Source organism: Lagopus leucura, unplaced genomic scaffold (assembly GCF_019238085.1).
Source record: "Lagopus leucura isolate 7727_CA_CO unplaced genomic scaffold, USGS_WTPT01 Super-Scaffold_1, whole genome shotgun sequence".
Classification (NCBI taxonomy): domain Eukaryota; kingdom Metazoa; phylum Chordata; class Aves; order Galliformes; family Phasianidae; genus Lagopus; species Lagopus leucura.
The window spans coordinates 19,361,639-19,381,282 of record NW_024962250.1 but is presented as its reverse complement, the minus strand read 5'-3'; the positions used below and the strand labels follow the sequence as shown (position 1 = coordinate 19,381,282).

General features: G+C 34.9%; 1 protein-coding gene across 15 annotated transcripts in view; it reads left to right on the top strand.

The window, feature by feature from the left end:
- Positions 1-19,644, top strand: part of RALGAPA1 (Ral GTPase activating protein catalytic subunit alpha 1) — a 113,681-nt gene that overhangs the window by 32,693 nt on the left and 61,344 nt on the right. For 4 of the 15 annotated variants that reach the window (XR_006181636.1, XM_042887114.1, XM_042887196.1 and 1 more), the window contains exons 17-23: positions 4,168-4,308; positions 8,320-9,888; positions 11,772-11,896; positions 14,180-14,396; positions 15,243-15,443; positions 15,516-15,692; positions 19,263-19,415. Coding sequence is in view for 14 of the 15 variants with exons in the window: in XM_042887114.1 (XP_042743048.1) it covers positions 4,168-4,308; positions 8,320-9,888; positions 11,772-11,896; positions 14,180-14,396; positions 15,243-15,443; positions 15,516-15,692; positions 19,263-19,415 (2,583 nt within the window). In the remaining variant the exon portion in view is untranslated. The remainder of the gene's footprint in view (positions 1-4,167; positions 4,309-8,319; positions 9,889-11,771; positions 11,897-14,179; positions 14,397-15,242; positions 15,444-15,515; positions 15,693-19,262; positions 19,416-19,644) is intronic. The other 11 variants (XM_042888063.1, XM_042887817.1, XM_042888144.1 and 8 more) reach the window with 9 other exon arrangements.

Below are 19,644 nucleotides of genomic sequence, written 5' to 3'. Positions count from 1 at the left end.
ATAACTAGTTGAAGATGTAAGTGTCAATTGTGCAGTCTTGCATGTTTTGAGGGCAGCTGAATAGCTTGTTGTTACTACAATTGCAGTTACTGTAAATGAAAGTAATGCAGATATGGCTTAATTTTGAATAAGTTGATTGCATGCTTAGCCTACATTAGAAAAATAATACAGTTGTAAGTGTGTGAAAAAGAAATGCTGGAAAAGCTGGAATGGTTTGAGCATTGCTATGGATAGGTGGCTCTTTAAGTCTGTGTTTTCCTAAATAGTGCACAAAATAGGTTGAATATTTTCCAACTGCGGGAAAAAAAACTGTAAGAAATACATACGTATCTGCATTGTTCATAAAACCTGTTTTCTTTTACTGTACCCAGAATCTTGTGTTAATGATAGATTGGTGCAAATGTGTGCAGTTTGCTGTTTCTGAAGTGACTTACTTCACAATTTCATTACTTGCAGATACTCTTTAGTTAGAAATGAGTGATGCTAGACAGTGCTCTAGGTGGATCACTCAAAAGAAGACTCATTTACATCTGTATGATTTGAGCGTAATGTCTTATTGAACTGGACTTCTAATTTCTTTGTTCTCTTATTTCATCTTGCGGATCTCAGTGCTATCCATTATGTGAAAGAAGGTTATACTCTCTTCGCTTTTTCATTTAAAATAACATTTAAAGGACTATCTTATGCTTTTTCATTATCTCTGTAATAGTAGTTACTTCAGTCATGATGCGTTTTTCTTCACTGATACCTCTTGGGAGCAGGTACAATCTGACAATTTAGGAAGCAGGAATGCATATTAATAGTTGAATATACATTCAGTTATGTTCGCTTTTCAGAAATTAATGTTATTTTGTCACAAAGAAAAGATGTTTTTTGGTTTTTTTAATCACAGATTATTTTGCCAACGTTTCTATTTGAACATCTAAAGAAATTTTCTTACTCCATTTTTACATTTTGTTTACTGGTAGCTTCTGAAGTCTTCTATTTGGGTGGCAGAGCTGATTAGTTGTAAACACTACTCCAAAAATGTGTATTTCCTGTATTCAAATGCTACACAGCTTTTCCTTTATTTCATACTGACAGCTCTAGCTTGACTCAGCAGTTTTCCTTACAGATCACAAATACTTAAAATGTAATTTCTGCTTCTCTGTAAATAGTCTGTGATTGACTGTTGCAGTGTTTTTCTCTTTAAGTCTTAATTGTCTTAACAAGGTAAAGCTCTTGCTGAAATTTTTCCCTCTCATATTGTTATTTCACATGTTCTGTAAGAAGGTTATGCCACTTGATCAGTTTTATAAAGGTTTTGTTTTGCTTCTATTTGAAAGATGACTATTCATATGATGTTAGCCCTAAAATCATTGAGTTTATCTAATCAAGCTATGTGCTGACCTCATAAGTAGCAAACTAATCTAATTTTAGTTTCACTGTACTTTAGCTTCCTGCATTTGGTTCCTTGTCTACTTACATATTTGATATTAATAAGCCAAGTCTGTACTGTTATAACTAGTTAAAATTTCAGATCTATTTATTTTGTAGTACACCACTTGTGGACAAGCATCTCAGTATTGGTAGGATAATTTTAAAAGATTAAAAGCCCTGACAAAGTTGCCATCTCTAGAGTCCCAAACTCTTCAGGTTGTAAGCTGTTGATGAAGCATATACTACAAAAGCATATGCCTTTCTTATTGTCTCAGGTCTGCTAAGAGTCCTGTTAAGGTGCTTCCTAGCTTGTACCAGTTAAAACAGGGGTGCATATTAAAAAAACTGGCTGATAGTGACAGTAAGTGAAATTTTCTGTATAGCACTTTGCTGGTCAGATTGTCTCCTTCAATTTAGTAGTAATGCCACAAGCAAAACCTGGAACTAAGACAGATCTTGGATGTGTTGCATGTTAACTGACATATAGTATATTTCCTGTGATTGTGAGTAATATACTCTTGCTATCTGAGTAGGGGAGATGTGCATGTTGAATATTTTATGGTAAGAAAAAGCTGGGGTTTCTTTTTCATCTGTTTTTTGTTGTACACGTTTTGTGTACGTCTGCAAACCTTTATTTTTCGAGCCATCCTCATGCCAGCGCACATCTATGGCTGCACCAAGTTTGTGTGTATGTGGTGTACTCAAACAAAAATCACAGCTTTTCTGATATGCAGTGTGTACATTTTTAGCCTGAACTTATGTAAAGTAATTTTTAGTAAAGGGCCTTTAAATGTGATATGCATATGGGTTGAAAAATCTTTTTAGGCCGAGGTATGGAATTTGTAGTATAGGCAGCAGATTGTAGTCCAATAAAAATATCAGGACAGAAAGAATTTAGGATTCCATTCCTCTGCTTTTTTTCTGTAGACAATAGTGGAAGGTTTTAAAGCAAAAAATACCTAGTTCACATTCTGGTCTCAAATCTGCTTCTACTCAGCTAATTAATTGATACGACACATCTTATTTAAAATAAATATTCAGGGAGATCACATTGTACAGCATCTCAGAATAATTTTCCTTTCAAGTATCTCTAAAATTTCCTTCTTCCAAACAGTCAATGAGAAGCCCTGTCCCCTCTTACTAGAATCAACATAAAATGGTGGGAAAGATTCAGTCAAATTATAGGGAACACTTCTTTTAATGATTTGCATTCAACATCCAATCTCAAAAGTTTGGTCTGTTTTCTAAGTAACTTGATATTTTTTTCCCTTTCCTAGATTCATTTAAAAATGCATAATGATGAATACAGCTAACTATTGCTGTATTCTGAGTTTTAATGCTGTATCTCTTAAAGAGAAGGTACAACTGTAGAGGTAGTTATTTTTTTTTTAAAGAAAGTTGCTTTCTGTCTTATGAGCTTATGTGAATGGCTTCATTCTTAAAACATTCATCTTTCTGATTTTTTTTTTCCAAACTGATGTTAAGATTCTGCTTAAGGTTGCTGCATTTGTCAAATGTGTTTTCTGCTCCATATATGTTGGCCTGCTCAAGTTATCTTCTTGTTGCTGTGTTAGGGAAGTTCTCTAACCTGATTTATAAGTGTGATGTGCTCAAGTTTTTCTGTACTCCATTCTGTTCTTATGATTTCCGTACAGATCAGAAACACTGAAATTTCAGAGGGTATATTCCATATTGTTTTGAAATTAAGCAAAGAAAAGTTCAAAGACTACCTAAATACTGTGCTGACAGTGTTTAAGATGCACTGAATTTTCCTTAAAATAAGCTAATCAACAACAACTTTAGCATAAGTTCTCAAATTTGCAACTATGTGAAAAGGAAACTGCTTGAAACTATTAATATTACTTTCTGAAGAACTTTTGCTATACTTTGAGATTGAATGCAGTATCAGTTCTTGCGATATCTTACTCTGACAAATGAAAACAAGTGTAATAAATTTACACTTCAGATCTATTGGAAAAGCTATACGTATAATCTTGATCCTATTACTACAATTCTTATTTTTCTTTCTATAGGGACTGTTGGCAGAAGGGCAGATACAAAAACGGTTAATTAGGATTAGTTAGCAAGATTTATTCGAGATCTAGAAAAATAAGAACACTTTATGTCAACACTTCAACACTGTCAACACTTTATGTTGACAAACAATTTCATTTCAATATCTTAATTTTTAATGTACAAACATGCTGTATTGTATTGGAAGTTTCTCCACATACAGTTGCTTATTTTCTTTTCGCATTTTTGAATCTCTTTCTGAGAATCTTGAATTAAAGACTATGGTTCAGGTAAAATTTAGATGTACTTGTCTTGAGTAATCCAAAGGAAAGTAGAAAAATATAAATGTAGAGTAAGTTGTTTTTCTTTTAAAAAATCTAAATTTCTGAGTGCTTGTGGAGTGGATTTAACTTTGATTTTTCAACCCTTGATGCAGTAGGAAAAAACTGTTAATTAGTTTTTTGGTTTTCGAATGCAAAATCTCTGTAATAGTCATAATAAAGGCATTGTTACTGCTTTACATAAAAATTAAAAACTCAAAATGTCTTATGTGTCCACTGATTTTTTTCTTTCTTACAGCTCTGCCAATATCTGCCGTGCTGAAATGTTTTAATTTTTAAATTTTCTTCCTTTTTATCTTTGTTTTCTCTGTTGCTGCTTTTTCTGTGACACAAGCCTTTCATTATAGTCACTCTTCTTTTTTCCTTCCCCACTTCTTTCTTTTCCTTTTTAAAGCCATGAGAAGCCGATCCATTGGTGAATGTGCTCTGCCATCGGCCTATATACGCAGTGCTAAAAGTGCTCCTGTTCTGATCCATACTTCCAAACCCTTCTTGCCTGATATTGTTCTCACTCCCCTTTCTGATGAGCTTTCAGGTAGTGCCACCTCTGCTAATTTCTGCACCCCCTTTATCACTTTTTTAAACCTTCTGCTTTCAAATTCTGCAAAATAGTTAATTTTTTTGAAAGTAAAAATACTTGGGGGATGGGGGGAGAGGGGAAGAGATTAAGAATGAATATTTGGAGTTATGTAAAATATCATGCTATTTTCCAATTCATTCTGGAACTGTTAGAAGTTAGTGCTGTGCCAATGTTTACTATCATAAAAAATAAAACAAGAGGAATATCTTGCTTTTATAATTGTTTGGTAAGCAGTAATACAACTTCTGTCTACCAGAGAGTACAGCTAATCTAAAGATTTTGTCATTAGTAAGGGAGGAAAAGGAGGAAGTTTTAGTTTGACTTGCCATTTACATCTTTCTTCTTAAATTCTTGATTTCAGTTCTGGATGTTGTGTGGCCAGCCATGATAATGATGTAATTTAGTTCCCATGAAAAAAAAAATCGTATGAAGTATATGGTATCATTTAATAAGCTTTACAGAATGCCTGATTTTATTAATATATAAAAATATTATGTGTATATACACAGTATTGGATTCTGAGGTGCTGTGATTTGGTTTGGTTTTCCAAATCATCTGTCTTTACAGATTTATAATTTTCTGTAATGTTGTATTTGGCCACACAGGATGATTAGCTAGAATTCTTCACAGTAGTTTTCTTTGGATAATTTTCTTTCAGCAAATAGATAAAGACAGTTAGGATTAGCTTGTATGAAATGTTACAGATAATATTGTCTTTTTTTTTTTTTCTTGTACTCCAGCTATTGGGTAATCAGTAAAATCAGTAAAGTGTAAGGCTGACTGTTATGTTATGCCTTTGTCTCAATGTATAAAAAAGCAAAATTGCATTGGGAAGGCTGCATACAAATAGGACTTAGTACATTTTTGTAAATAAGATATGTTCTATTTTTTTTTCCACTTCTCACCTGCCTCTATTACCCAAAGAAGTATCACGATCTGTACGTTGAAAATTATACTTTATTGTGTACTGCCAGAATGTGCATGTATTTTAGCATACATGTCTCCCACCTAATGCTGAAAAGCTGCTTTTTCTTTCCGTCTTCAAGCAGAAAAATAGGAGAATAGATTGGTGTAAGGAAAGTTGCAATCAATTGAGATTAGCTGGAACTGCCAATTTCAGTTTCTTCCTTACTCCAGCTTATTAGGAAGCAGATAGTATTTCTTCCAGATATGTGCACTGTTAAAGATACACTCCTCTGCAGCAACAATTGTAATGTGTTTGGTAAAAACTCTAGGAATAGTTAGAGTCCCATTTTGACTGCAACTAGTGTGCAGGTGTGAGCTCTGATTTCCAAGGAGGCTGTTAATTTGGATTTTAAAACATTATCTATATTTTCAGTGCTGATACTACAATAACTATGTATTTCCTTAATTTCTTCTGTTTTACAAAAATGAATTTTCTACTGGCACAAGCACTACATGTTTATATGAAAATCTTTGTGTACTTGTATGTGCTATTCACACATACATGAGTGCCTATTAAGTAATACTGGATCAATGTTGAAATAAATCTAGCTGAATTTATTTCAATGTGTGGAGCTGCTTGGCGTGCTTTTAGAGTTCTCCATCCAGTAATTTTTAACATCCTAGAAAATCATAAACACTGCATGCTTGCCTAGTATGCAATCCTTAGGCTGACTAAAGTGGAGTTTATGAAACATGAAAGATGCATATTGAGGCTCAGGATGAGATCACTTTATCATATTAATTTCATCAATAGTATTATTATACAAGTTTTAGATGCATCCTGTGATCTCAGGTGCTGCTTTCGTTAAAACCTATTTCTTCAAGCTACACAGAAACTATTTAAGAATAATCCGTGCTAATAATCCATGCCTAAATCAGTTAAAGAATCTGAAATATTAATTCAAGCTAAAGAGTGACACCCTTCATGTCAGAGGGTGCTAGTCTGTATAGTCAGTAATAAACTGAATAGGAACACTGTTGAAAAATTTGCTGTTGATAAAAGCTGAAGAGAAAGGAAAGGGTTAATAAATTATGCGCTATACAGCTATTTTCAGTTCATGTTTGTTTTCTGAAAGAGCTTGTATGTCTACTCTCTTTTTCACCATAGACTTCTATCTCTTGTCTAATAGCTGCTATACTGTTCAGTAAACTTTGAATCAGGTCAAACTTGATTTTCAAATTGGAGTTTCTTTGAAAAATTGAACTTTTCATCTTGTTTCAACACATACGTTAAGTGCAAATATATCTGATTCCTCCGGGTTATGTGCTTTGCTCAGAAGGAAATTATGACAAAATTCAGCTTCAGCTCTGACTTTCTCAGAAAAGTGTGAGCACTTCAAAATGGCCATTTAAGGCGACTTCGGATTATCATAATGTTGAAATACATGTTGACGTCTATGAAGTAATCATCTGAAATATTATAAAATCAATTCAACATAATTTCTTTGTTTTGACAATAACACATCAGATTTGAAGGAGGGGAAGGGGCTTAAATTGTGTGATATGGTGAATTTAAGTAAATGCAGTAAATTTAAGTACCACTGAGTGCTGAAGATTAACCCTCTAGACAGAATAACAAGGTAAGTCTGTTTATTGTGGCAAGTAAGTGTTGTTGTTCATTTAAGCTTTTTATTGTTATTCCTTTTTTTAAAAGCAGATCTAGAACTAGTGATAGGTCTTAAAAATAAATCTGGAGAATAAATGATTATATGAAAATGAAGCCAGTGGAAAACTAAGCTGTTTTTACCTTACATTTCAAGTTCCTATCCCATAAAAAGCATTGAATTCATGCAATTTTTTGAAGAGACACTTATCCTTGTCTGTATTGTTGATTATATAGTATATAGTATTCCTATTTATCAAGAAATTTGATGAGGGAATGTGAAAGTTCTTTATTTTGGTAGATGACATTAAGTGAGCTGAATGTATTTCTGTACATCTCCTCAGCAACCTATGTTGAAACTGTGGCTTTCATTGCAGTTAACTATGACTTAAACTGATGGTGAAGTATTAGCAGCCTTAGTAGAGACAAGGAGTTACTAATTTAAATGGTCATAACAAATGTTCTTGTCTCGTTGTAAGTAAAAGTGATTTTACTTCAATGTTAATTGTTGTGTGGCTTCAGGATTTGTTCGATATCTTTATTATCAAATTCTTAATTTGATAATTCTTATGAGTTCCTTGGGTAAAATTGAAAGATGATGGGGAGGTTAGCTTCCATTCAGCATTTAGTTTTGCAATTTCAACATGAGACATTTCACAAAACATCCTTCTAGGGAAAAAAGATGTGTTATAAATATATATATATCCTTTATTTATGGTCATCTTCTCCGGCTCTTCTCTGTCATTTAAAAACTTAAAACAAACAAACAAAGAAAACAAAAAAAAAAACAACCAAAAACACCTGAGTCTTCAGGTATACACCACGTTATGTTTGCCATAATATTTATAACTTTACATTACTATTGTTTCTTATATTTCAGTAATTTATGTATGTCCACACAAGTTATGAAAAAAGTAATAGTTTATCTCTTTAGTAGACAATACTAATTTGCCAGAAAACTTACATGTTTTCTTTGGAGTTGTGTATTTTTCTGAAGATGTAAATTCTATGAAGAGTCATACTGTTAAGCTAATTTATATTACAGGTAAACATTTCTTCACGGTAGTTGGAATAATATTGCTTGAATTATTGAACTTATTGGCACAGCCCTAGCTTTAACTGTATTTCCAAATGTTCCATGGTCTCACTGTTCTCATGCATGTTAACATTTAAAACTGTGTTCTGATGGTCTAACTCATTTATATTGCATTTTGTGCTGGATATTGTGTGTTTGTTTTTAACACTCTAGTACTGAAAAAGTATTTTCATTGTACATAATTAAACAAGGCTCTGGACTTTCCTGGCTTTTTCACTCACATGATTAGAATGTAGCAGTAAATAAATTCTATTTTTCTATGTAAATTCTGGTTTGTATTACATACACTTTTTTCCTACAGACATTGATGATGCTCAAATTCTTCCACGTCCACCTCGAGTCAGACATTTTTCACAGAGTGAGGATGCTCCAAGTGAAGTTTTTGGTGCATTAAATGAGGAACAACCACTGCCACGAAGCAGCAGCACCTCTGACATCCTGGAACCATTCGCAGTTGAACGAGCCAAAGGTGCAGTTCCTGTCATTGAAAGTTCATCCCATCATGCTCCAAGTTTACAAAGTTCCACTGAGACCTCTTCAATGCGTAGATCCACTGAAAGCCATATTACCGATTCAAATAGCAGAGAGTCCTCCTTGGAAGTTGGGGATAGTATTTATGACCATCTTTGTCATTTAATAGGGCCAGTAGAATTTGCAAACACAACCTTTGAACAAAACCAGTATGTTGACCTTGAAGGTGAAGATGATCTTCTTTCCTCTCTGAGAGAATATCTTAAAGAAAAAGAAGAACTTTGCGGTAACTTTGAGATAGATGAATGTGAGGCTTCTGCTCATGAAGGTGATACATCAGTAAATAGGAATGATAGATTACCACTGGATGGATTAGAAAATAGTGATCAGACTGGTCAATGCACGAATAGCGTCACTGTTACAGAAAGACCTGATAACCCAGAGCTGCACCTAGAACAAAACCAAAGTGGCTTTATAAGTAATATTGCACCTGCTCAAATAGACATTTTTGCAAGAAATGAAGCACTCGATAAAGTCAGACAGTTAAATATTGATAAACAGTGTGAAAGTCTGTTTGATCATGGGCCAAGTAGTCCTAGCATCAAAGAAGGAAAAAGATATCTGTACAGACAAGCAGCCACTGAAGCTGATGTAGATTCAGCCGTGGAAGCAGCATTAGCTGAAAAGCATAAATGTGCTCAGTTTAACGACAAAATAACCAACTCACGTGTTATGCATGCAAAGAAAATTCTTCCTAAAGCACAAGTTAACCCTCAAATGCCTCACATCACAGGTACAAGCAAGCTGTCACCAACTAAAAGAAGTATATCTGAAACAGTAACTCATAGGGCCAAAATCATGAAAATAACGGCTAAAAAAAGAAATAGCGTTCATGTAACTTTTAGACCATCTACAGAATCAGTTCAGTTTTACAATCCTCTTGAGAACAAAGAGGCCGCATGGAAAGCAAGACTTCGTAAACTTAGTGGCTTCAGTGGTAGTGGTAGTGGTAGCAGCAACAGCAGTAGCAGTACAAGCGGCAGCTCGTCAGCTGCCATGGAGCTGGTTAGACCTGGAATATATAGACCTCTAGATGCAATCAATGCTGCTTCACTTAGTAGCAAGCAAAGTAAGGAAATTACAGAAACTCAAACAGCCATGCTGCAAAAGGAAGCTATTGCAGTTAATCAGTTCCATAATCGTAGTGCATTTAGATCATCAGGTCAGGAGTCAGCGCAACAGCAGGGCTCCCTGGGTGGTGTTTATAAAACTGTTGTACATGCTCTTTCGAAGCCGAAGGCAAATGTTTCCCCACAGAGGCAGAACAGAATGCCAGCAGAGGCTCCACTGAGGGATCTGTACAGTCATGTAATGGGCTATTTTGGAAGGAGAGCTGCAGGTGAGCACTGACAGTGTGCAGAGTGCAAAAGGAGAAAGGCAGCACCAGTTTGGCTTAATGCAACTGAAGCAAGCTCTGATAAGCAATCAAAAGGCTTTGGGATGATCACTGCTTTTCCTGTTTGGTTGTGCATGCGCCTATAGCCAGCTGATTTTTCTCACAGCCTAAGTTACTTTTACATACTTTAAATTACTAATTTTCCTTTGAAGTATATTTGGTTGAACCTCTTTGCTGCTGAAGACCATCAGGTTAGGGAAGAGGAAGAGACAGTAAATGACCTAATAAATACTAAGCCTTGAAAAATTTGAATTTTCATCTGCCATATGGAGCCTCAAAATTCAGCCTACTGAATGACTGGCATGTGCACATTATATCAGAATGTACTGTTCTGCTCCAACTAGTTTGTTTGTCACAATGACCTGGCTATCTACCAGCTAGGTTCAATTAATTTTATTTCTGGTTCATTTAGTGTATTTTCTTCCTCCTCCTCTCCCGCTCCGCCTTATCCTCCTCCAAAACAAAAAGGCCCCTCAAATTTACATTTGGAGGTCAGTTTAGATATCTTTTTAAAAGTAGTTTGGAACAGAAAGCTGTTACTGAAATGATTTTGTTATCACAGTTCTCTGTGAGTAGTCTTAAGGTTTTGTGTGAATCTTTTTTGAATTGTGCTGTAGGCCTTTCTGTATGCACTCATCAAAATTGATACAGTTGCATCTTGGCAACATGTATGTTCATGAAGGTCTCTTGATCATCCTCCTGCTTACTATGAGACCTCCGTGGATTGATCAAAAAGAAGGCTGTCGCTCTGATATCCATTGGCTTAGTTCAAATCATAAATAACCTTAAATGAACAATAAATTAACTTTCAGCAGTAATGTAGGTTTTCTTTTTTCACCTTATTACACTGGCATGATTAACAGCAGATTCTGTAATGCATCCTGCATTGAGATGTTAATGCCACCTGAGGGCAGTCTGTGAAAGCGTAGCACCATGACAAGTGGGCAGTGATGTGATTGTCACGTTCCTCAAAAAAGTTTTCTGCTTCTATGCAGAATCTGAACTTCTGAAAATGGTGTCTAGAAAAAAAAATTATTTGAAATCCGTAAAATCTAGCAGAGCTTCAATATTAGGATAAATGAAAACCCTGTTGTGGTCCCATGAGAGAGGACACTGAGGGAAAAATTATTGCAGAGGAAAAATGAACTGAGGTAACCTGAAAGCTTTAAAGGATCATACAGTTAGGTGTAGCAGCCACAGTCAGATACAGAAAGTACAATTCTATCAAAAATACAAATTGATAATTGAGTGAACTTCATTAATTGTTCATCACCATTGACCATCTAGAGATGGAATTTTCATTCCAAGTAGTAGCATGTTATTTTATTACATAACATTTTTTATTTGCACTATTTATACTAAATGTATACTGTGCCACATTGGCATTTGTCATTATTTTACGTTGCAGTCTACTGTGCTTTTCCTACTACATTGCTCTTCATTAAGAGTGCAATGGAGGAGGAGTACCTGTAGGACTTGTATAAAATTTTTAGGATTTATTACTTATTTTTTTGTGATATGGAGGAAAAATACGTTCTGTATCCTTAAAGCAAGCATTAACAACTTTAAGTAGTGCTTACCTATAAGCTTTCTTGCTCTTAAAGGTTTTACTGGAAATTGACTAACACCTGCTTAGTGGGAAGAAGTGGTTTTACTAATTCCTACAGTAGAATCTGCTTAAAAAGTGGGAGAGTCTTAAAATGCATGTTTGGCTATTTTGAATTTTTAATTTCTTTTTACTAGCAGGGCTTCTTTGTTTATTATCTTTTGTTTAGAATGTGTGTTGATGTGTTCTTTACTATATACAATTATTCATTTGCTTTTAGCTAATAGAGAGGACATGAGTCAAAAGCTGCACCCTATTGATAGTGATATTGGCAGTAGCAATACAAATGTTCCTGACCTCATGGATGAATTTATAGCTGAGAGACTCCGCAGTGGTAGTACACTGGTAAGCCTTTAAACTTCCTATGTTGTGATATGTAAGTCTGCACGTATGTGTGAATATTCATGTCATTTATGAGTGACTTTATAAGTCAGCTCACCACTTAGTAAGATGTTCATCTTACTCTGGATTTTATGTATCAGAAAGACTTCAGAATATCATTAAAATATTCTTTGACTGTAAATCATTTTTAGCACAGGCTTATGTTGTTTTATGCATTTTTAATGTCATTTCTACTAGAATTTCATTCTTCAAGCAGAGCAGAAGTAACTGTCAGGTGACTAGTCTCGTTGAATTAAATGGTTTTAATTGCGACTGAAAAGGTTGTCGTACATGTGCAGTTTCAAAGCAAATGTTTATATGTAAATTTGCAGTGCTTAGTGTGTTGCTGTATTTATGCACCATACTGGAGTACAGGAGTGTGGTACTATTCTCTACAATTTTTGTTAGTGCAACAGACTACAAAACTACATTTGCATGTTTTTCCGCTTTTTTTTTTCCTTCTTTCGTTTAGAAGTGTTAAAAAATTTCTTTTAAATAACTTTCTGTTAGAAAAACCATCTTTTTGTATTATTTTTTCCTATACTTTTCCAGCAATGTCATTGTGGCTGTGATTCATAGTGAAAAATTTCAATCAGTTATAAGTCAATAATTTCTGGTTACCTTTGAGTACTTGCCAAACAAAGCAACTGATCTGAAATGTTCTAATGGTTAATTAAGTGTCAAAGAAGGGGAACATATTCAAAGAAACATTGAAAATGAACAGAATGGGTAATAATTGAGATTGTTTCAAAGCTGTGTACTTTTAAATTAATACTTTTTTAAGGAAAAGAAGATTTTAGACATGTCGAGTAAAACTTGTGTGTAAAAGTTGTCAATGAATATCATAGTTGTTGCAAATAAGGAACAGAAGATTCTTCAAAGTGATTGGAAAAATTAATTTATTTATCATCTTTAATAGATGGCAATACAGGACCTGTAGGGATTGTTCACATGCATGCTTTTTACTCTGTTGCTTTGAATTTATTTTCATCAAACTTTGTTTCATCTTGAGTTACAAGGTGAAAATGCTGTTGCTGTTTTGAGATACCTTAAATGTAAACTTCAGGATGTACATCAATAAAACAGGAGTCTTCACAACTGATCACAGGAGAAAAAAAAAAAAAAAAAGGAAAGGGAGCACTGTTCATGTTCACATAGATGGGCAGGAATGTTGATCATTAGTCAACATTCAAAAACTATTAATAAACATATGAAAAATAGATACTTTCCTCAGGTAGGGAAAAAAACAGCCCAAGGTAGGTTTGAATAAGCACTATGAAACTTTGCCTTCCATTGAAGTTGCAGTCTAGCACACAAAAATGGATATTCTGTCTTAAAAAAAATAGAGTACTAACTTATTATTTTTTGATTGCTTGATCTATTGAACACTGAAACCTTGTATGTTGTCAGAATTATCAGTTAAATAGCCAATTTGTAGCAGGATGTTAAAAGGAGAAGTGAAGTGTGACTAGTCATGAGGTAATTCACCTTCAGTCACTTGATTTTCAATGCATAAAGAATTCAAGCTGTTTCATAAAAAAGACTTCTCAGTGTTTATCTTAGTTCCCACTGAAGCAGATAGCTGTACTTTTCACTGCCTTTTCTGCTGTGAGAAGAGTCTTAAAGAAAGACTCAAGTAGAGCGGTGTACGTTTACATGAGCAAACGTGTGTTGTTTCATCTATACACTGTCTTTTTTTGTCTTAAATCAATGCTAAGGTTTTGGCTTACACATAAGAATATTAATATGTGAATTAGGAAAATTCTTTTGCTTGCAGTGTATGTTAATTTTTTGCTTGTATCATCATAGCCTATTGACCAAAACTGAGCAGATTTCCTGAAATCTTTTTTTCTGCATGCTTCTGAAACCAAGGTTAACAAGACTTGTTTATCAATTTAGACATGAGTTGGAGGTAATGTGTTTTCTTACTATTTTTTCCAAAGTCTTACCAAATATAAGCGGGGGCATATTTTGGTTTGAATCCAGGTCTTTTAAAGTTTGTGCAAAAACATCCATTGTGAAAGCAAAATTGAAATTTACTGAATTGTGTGACAGCACGGGTTCTTTGCTTCCTGCTTTCTGGGATTTTGGAAAGTCTTACTCTGTAGGATGATGACAACTTTTGGCTTAGGTGCATGTGTACAACAAGTTGTATACAGACATTTGTGAATGTGAGATTGCTTTTCCTATTATAAGCAAATAAGCCATCCAAGATTGTAAAATACTTCATATATCTTCAATATTTAGAATGTGACAAGGCGAGGAAGCAGTCCTGGCAGCCTGGAAGTTCCAAAAGACCTTCCTGATGTATTGAACAAACAGAACCAAATGCGCCCTATAGACGACCCAGGCGTGCCTTCTGAATGGACATCACCTGCTAGCGCAGGCAGCAGTGACCTCATCAGTTCAGATAGCCACTCGGACTCGTTCAGTGCCTTTCAGTATGATGGACGCAAATTTGAAAGCAAGTATACTTTCCCAAAAGTAGGAACATTTTTGGTTGATTGCTTGTGATTTCCTTTTCCTAATTTTTGTAAGTTAAATACCAGTATTCTTCTATAAAAAGAGCATATCTTGATTCCCCATTGAAATCACTACTAATTTAATGGAACAAAGCAGAATTCATGAGAGAGGCTAACATTTGTGTAGTATACTAATGAGCAAAACAGCACTGAAACACTGCTCTATAAAAGCTGAACAACAGTGCATAGAAGTTAGGAAGCAATACTGTCTGTGGAGTTTTCTATGCATTAGAATGTAAAAATGGAAGATAGCTTCAGAATTTATTTTACTTCTGAAAAAGTTTAGGTAAAATGTAAGGAAGGTCATCTAATATTTTTACAGTAGTCTTTTTGTAGCTATAGATTGATAAAGATACTAAATGTGTTATCATGGTAAAATGAGTATGCTTTTTTAAAATGACTTAATATCTTTTTCATTCATTTCCTGCATCTGTTCCTACTTATATGCATATGGAGGGGTTATTGCAGTTGCTTAGAACTGTGATTTTTTTTTTTGTGTTACGTAAGAGAGTAATACTGTTTATTTGGTAGAAGTATGTACTGTATTTCTATATGTACTGTAGATATGTAGATGGTAGGTAGCTAAGTGATGCTAGTTAAACTATGTTTCAGTGTGGCATCCTCTCTTAAGTGTTGAGAATGCAATTTGCCGGAATGTCATTTGTCATAATATTTTTAGCTTAAAGTTAGTTCTTTAATGAACAAGTTGGCTATTTCTAAGCTTATAAATTTTGCGAATAAATTCCTTAATGTAATTTTCCATTATTTTTTACTTTATTCTCATTTAGGTACACTTACAGCGACTAAGCAGAATACAGGACATGCAATAGGAATGTCTTCTCCAGAAGTTCAGTCGCAGTTTTGTGACAGAAATGAGAATGTCCATAATAGCCAATTACTTTCTGCTTTTACATCTTATGTAAATTGTGCAACAGTGTGTTGGAAGCATAGGAGATGTACATACAAGTTTTACATGGAGGATTTTGGAGGTGCTAGGCTTTTGTATTTTATATTAGTGGTATTTTTAAGTTATCAGTTAATACAGCTCTTTCCTCATACAGATTTCAGCTTTGGCACAGAGGCAGGGACACCAGCTTCCACTGATGCTGATGCAATTTCAGGACAACATCAGAGTGCTGAGGAACAAGAAGTAGCCAGTCTAACTACACTCCATATAGATTCGGAAACAAGTAGTTTGAATCAGCAACCGTTGTCTGCTGAAGCTGCAACTGTTACTGGTAAAGTAGTTAATAGATAAATAATCATTTGTTTCAGAAATTTTCCACCCATCTTGAAGAGTTCAAGATTCAGCTTCTGCTATGAATCTATATTCTGTAGAAGATGATTCTTGGATTTCAGTTATTTTTCTATTGCCATTGAACACTGATGGGTGAAATTACAAATAGAAAACTTTTGTCTGACCTAGTTACCTTCATAATCCTTTACTTGGTGCTAAATCTATTTTAAATCCTTAGTGAGAAAATACATACAATTATCAGAGAAAACTGTTAGCACATAATGTAAGCTAGATCTTACGAGTGTTTTTATAGTACTGTAGTCAAAAAACTAATTTTCAGTAAGCTATTTTTTTCTTGAAAGGCTTTGCTGGTGCTTTCAAATTAGTACATTGAAGTCTTATGAGATTCTTTTGCGTACAACTGTCTTCACTGTATTGTCTCTTGTGAAATTTGAGTCTTACATAATGTGTAAAAATGTTACTGTGAACTTGTAAGATCAGTTTCCATTTGTGTCACTTATTTTTTGTTGGTATTTTTCCATTTTTTTTCTCATGGAATAGCCTTTTACAAACTAAATGAGAGTTTCACAGCCTCAGTCAGTCTTGAGGCCCTACCAATTTATTTTACAAATATTTATTGAGCAATTATCAAATGATACAGGTAAGCAAATTGAATGAGCTGCTTTCTGAAAGAGAAAATCTTCCTCTCCAAGGAGTGTTTAGAAGGAAGACCTCACCATATTTTGTGAATGAAATATCCATAGACATTTTTATATTCCTTGTTCCATAACTGTTAAATACTGTTATGCCTAACAAATGTAGAACAAGTACCTGCTTATCTGTGACAGCTTATGCATACATAGGTTATGTTCTCTGTGACAAATCAAACTGCATTTTCAGATATGTTTAAGAACTGTCTTCACTTTCTTGCAACTATTTTCACATTCAAAAATTGCCTTTCTATTGAAAGAAGCATGATAAAAGCTTTTTCAACATTGTTGTTTAGCTTGGTCAACAATAATCAGCTTGACTTTCATTCTCTTCACTGTGTACTTGTTGAAGTCCTCACAGAGAATCTGTTCTTTATCTGTTTGTTTGTTTGTATGTTAATGATTTCATTGCTGTTTGGTTGTTTTGTCCAAGTTTGCATTGTAATTGACAAGATTACAATTAATGACTGAGTTGTCCATTGAGAAAGTTCTGTGGCTGTCTTTTCTTGTTGTTTGGACCACTGTTTTAGAGAGGTGGTTTTTGTGTGTCACTTCAGTGCCCCCACAAAGTTGGAGCCTATTGTCTAATTTATTTTCACACATAAGAAGAAAATACAGTTTCTTTGAAATTTTTGAAAGATAGGCAGCTGCATAGTGTAAATCACGTGCATGAAGAGTCACCTGATAGGGAAGCTGCAGTTTGAATTCAATGTAATTAGATACCAGAAGATCCATGTGGAAACTCAACTTCAAAGCACAGCATCAAAGTTGAAAGCAAGTGTACTGGGGTATCTTTTAATGCTTAGAAGATTCCAGTAGATCAGCAAATTTTCCATCGTTATTTGTTTCTATTGTTTTCCTTCATATAAAATCTCTTTCCCTCCCTCCCCTACCCTCTCTTTTCCTTCCTTCCTTCTTGCCTCTCTCCTTCCCTCCTTTTTTCTTCCCACTTCTCTACCCCAACACTCTTTTCCTTCTTCTCTATGTCTATTTCAGTCCCTCCCCTTTTAGTGAACAGAATGGATAAGTAGGAAAGGATTTCTTAGGACACCTTTAAATGTGTATTTTACATTAATTTTGTATATTGAAAACAAGCGATCAGAGTCAGGTGGATGGTCTCCTATACTTAAAAATGCAGAATATGGAGTGAAAAAATATTCTGTGTGTGAAGTAGTAGTGAAAGAGGAAAGGCATTGCCATGGTTTGTCATTTTACAGAATTTAGTGATGTTCATATGTATGTCTGTATCTCCTACATAGATGCATTGATTTAAACTGCTGGTAAAAACTGCATTGCTTTTCAATCCAGTAGTGCAAGTTTGTTTAGCGTTGTTTCTGTTCTGATAACGCTTCACGTTTTCTGTCAAGTTCTTTAAAATGTTTAATTTTCTTTCAAAGAAGAACATTTAACAACCAATAATTTGGGAAAATTACTATTTTTAACACCCTCACTTTTTCTTTTATGTCCTTAGATTTTAGTTTATCTCCAGCGTAATATTTTTTTAATCAGTCATTTTCCAAGAGTTAAAATTCAGAGATGTGCATTTTTTCATTTTAAAATGTGCTGATGTGTAGGGAAATATATAGTGAATACCTGTTCTTTATTTCCACTGCTGTCTGAGTGTTCAGTCTGAACTTGCCATTTTGGAAGAATCTTTAAGCAAATTCAGGAAGTGAAATTTGTTTAGCAGAAGTTAGTGCAGGAGCCAAGTAAAAGTGTGTGCTGCTCCTATGTAAGTATCTCTGTAGAGTAGATCAAGTAACTGTCTAGAGAGGTTGCTCTGTGCTGATCATGGAAAGATGCCTTTGCACACTGCCACTCGAAAAGCTCATGTTCTTCCTTCAAGGAAGTAACATTCCTCTAACTATACATAGAACACTCCCCCCATACAGATTTTCTGGTCAGCAGATAAACATCAAAGAATATGAGGGCTGTTGGAGAGGGTCCAGAGGAGAGCCACAAAGATGATCAGGGGACTGAGGCACCTCCCCTACGAAGATAGGCTGAGGGAACTGGGCTTGATCAGCCTGGAGAAGAGAAGGCTGTGGGGTGACATCATTGCAGCCTTTCAGTACCTAAAGGAAGCCTACAGACAGGAGGGGAATCAACTCTTTGAAAGGGTTGATAACTTCAGGACAAGGTGAAATGGTTTTAAGTTGAGGGAGGGGAGATTTAGGTTGGATGTCAGGAAGAAGTTCTTTTCTATGAGAGTCATGAGGTGCTGGAACAGGCTGCCCAGAGAGTTTGTGGATGCCCTGTCCCTAGAGATGTTGAAGGCCAGATTGGATGGGGTCCTGGGCAGCCTGGTCTAGTATTAAATGGGGAGGTTGGTGGCCCTGTGGCAGGGGGGTTGAAGATTCATGATCCTTGAGGTCCCTTCCAACCCTGGCCATTCTGTGTTTTTTTTGAATATCAGTCCCCAGTTCGAGCTTTGATTTTTAAATCGAACTGTACACATCCATAAACCTGGAAAAACGGTTGTTTCAGCAAAATTTCTGCTTGAATCGTTTACTGGGGAAAAATCTACGTGAAGGAATGTGTAGAGAAATTTGATTGGTTCTGAGCACTGCAAGTGCTGCAGAATAAACACATTTAAAATTATTTTGATTGAAAATAGAGCTCTGGTAGTCCATTCACCTGATTTTGATGTTCATCTCTTGCCTTTCCTGTATGTAATTTGTTGTCTCTTGGAGCTCAGTTCACGGGCAGATCTTATTGCAGGTTTTATATCATTTTCTTTTTTGGCCAAATTTGTTATATTAAAATATTTAAATTTTCTTTTAATGCTGTGTTTAGAAATTTCAGTAGCTCAAAAGGACAGAAAAGGCTTTTAAGGTAACTGTTAAAAATTGCATTTGCAGGCTCTGAAAGTGCTTCTCCAATTCAATCTGCTCTTGGATCCCGATCACAGACACCCTCTCCTGCCACTCTTCATGCAGATCATATTGAGCAGAAGGATCTGCAACTGGATGAGAAGCTCCACCACTCTGTTTTGCAGACGCCAGATGACCTAGGCAATATCTGGAATAGAAAACATAAACCTGTTTTTCCTTTCTTTTGAATGCAATACAGTGAAGTAGATAGTATCCCATTAGCTGTAGACAATCCTGTAAAAAGCTATTTCATCTACACTTTTAAAAATATTTAATTGCAGTTATCTTATCAGAAAGCAAACCAAAACCTTTTCTACATTTTGTCTTGCATTTCATTGAAACTATTAGCAGTGGGTTTCTAGTCAGTATA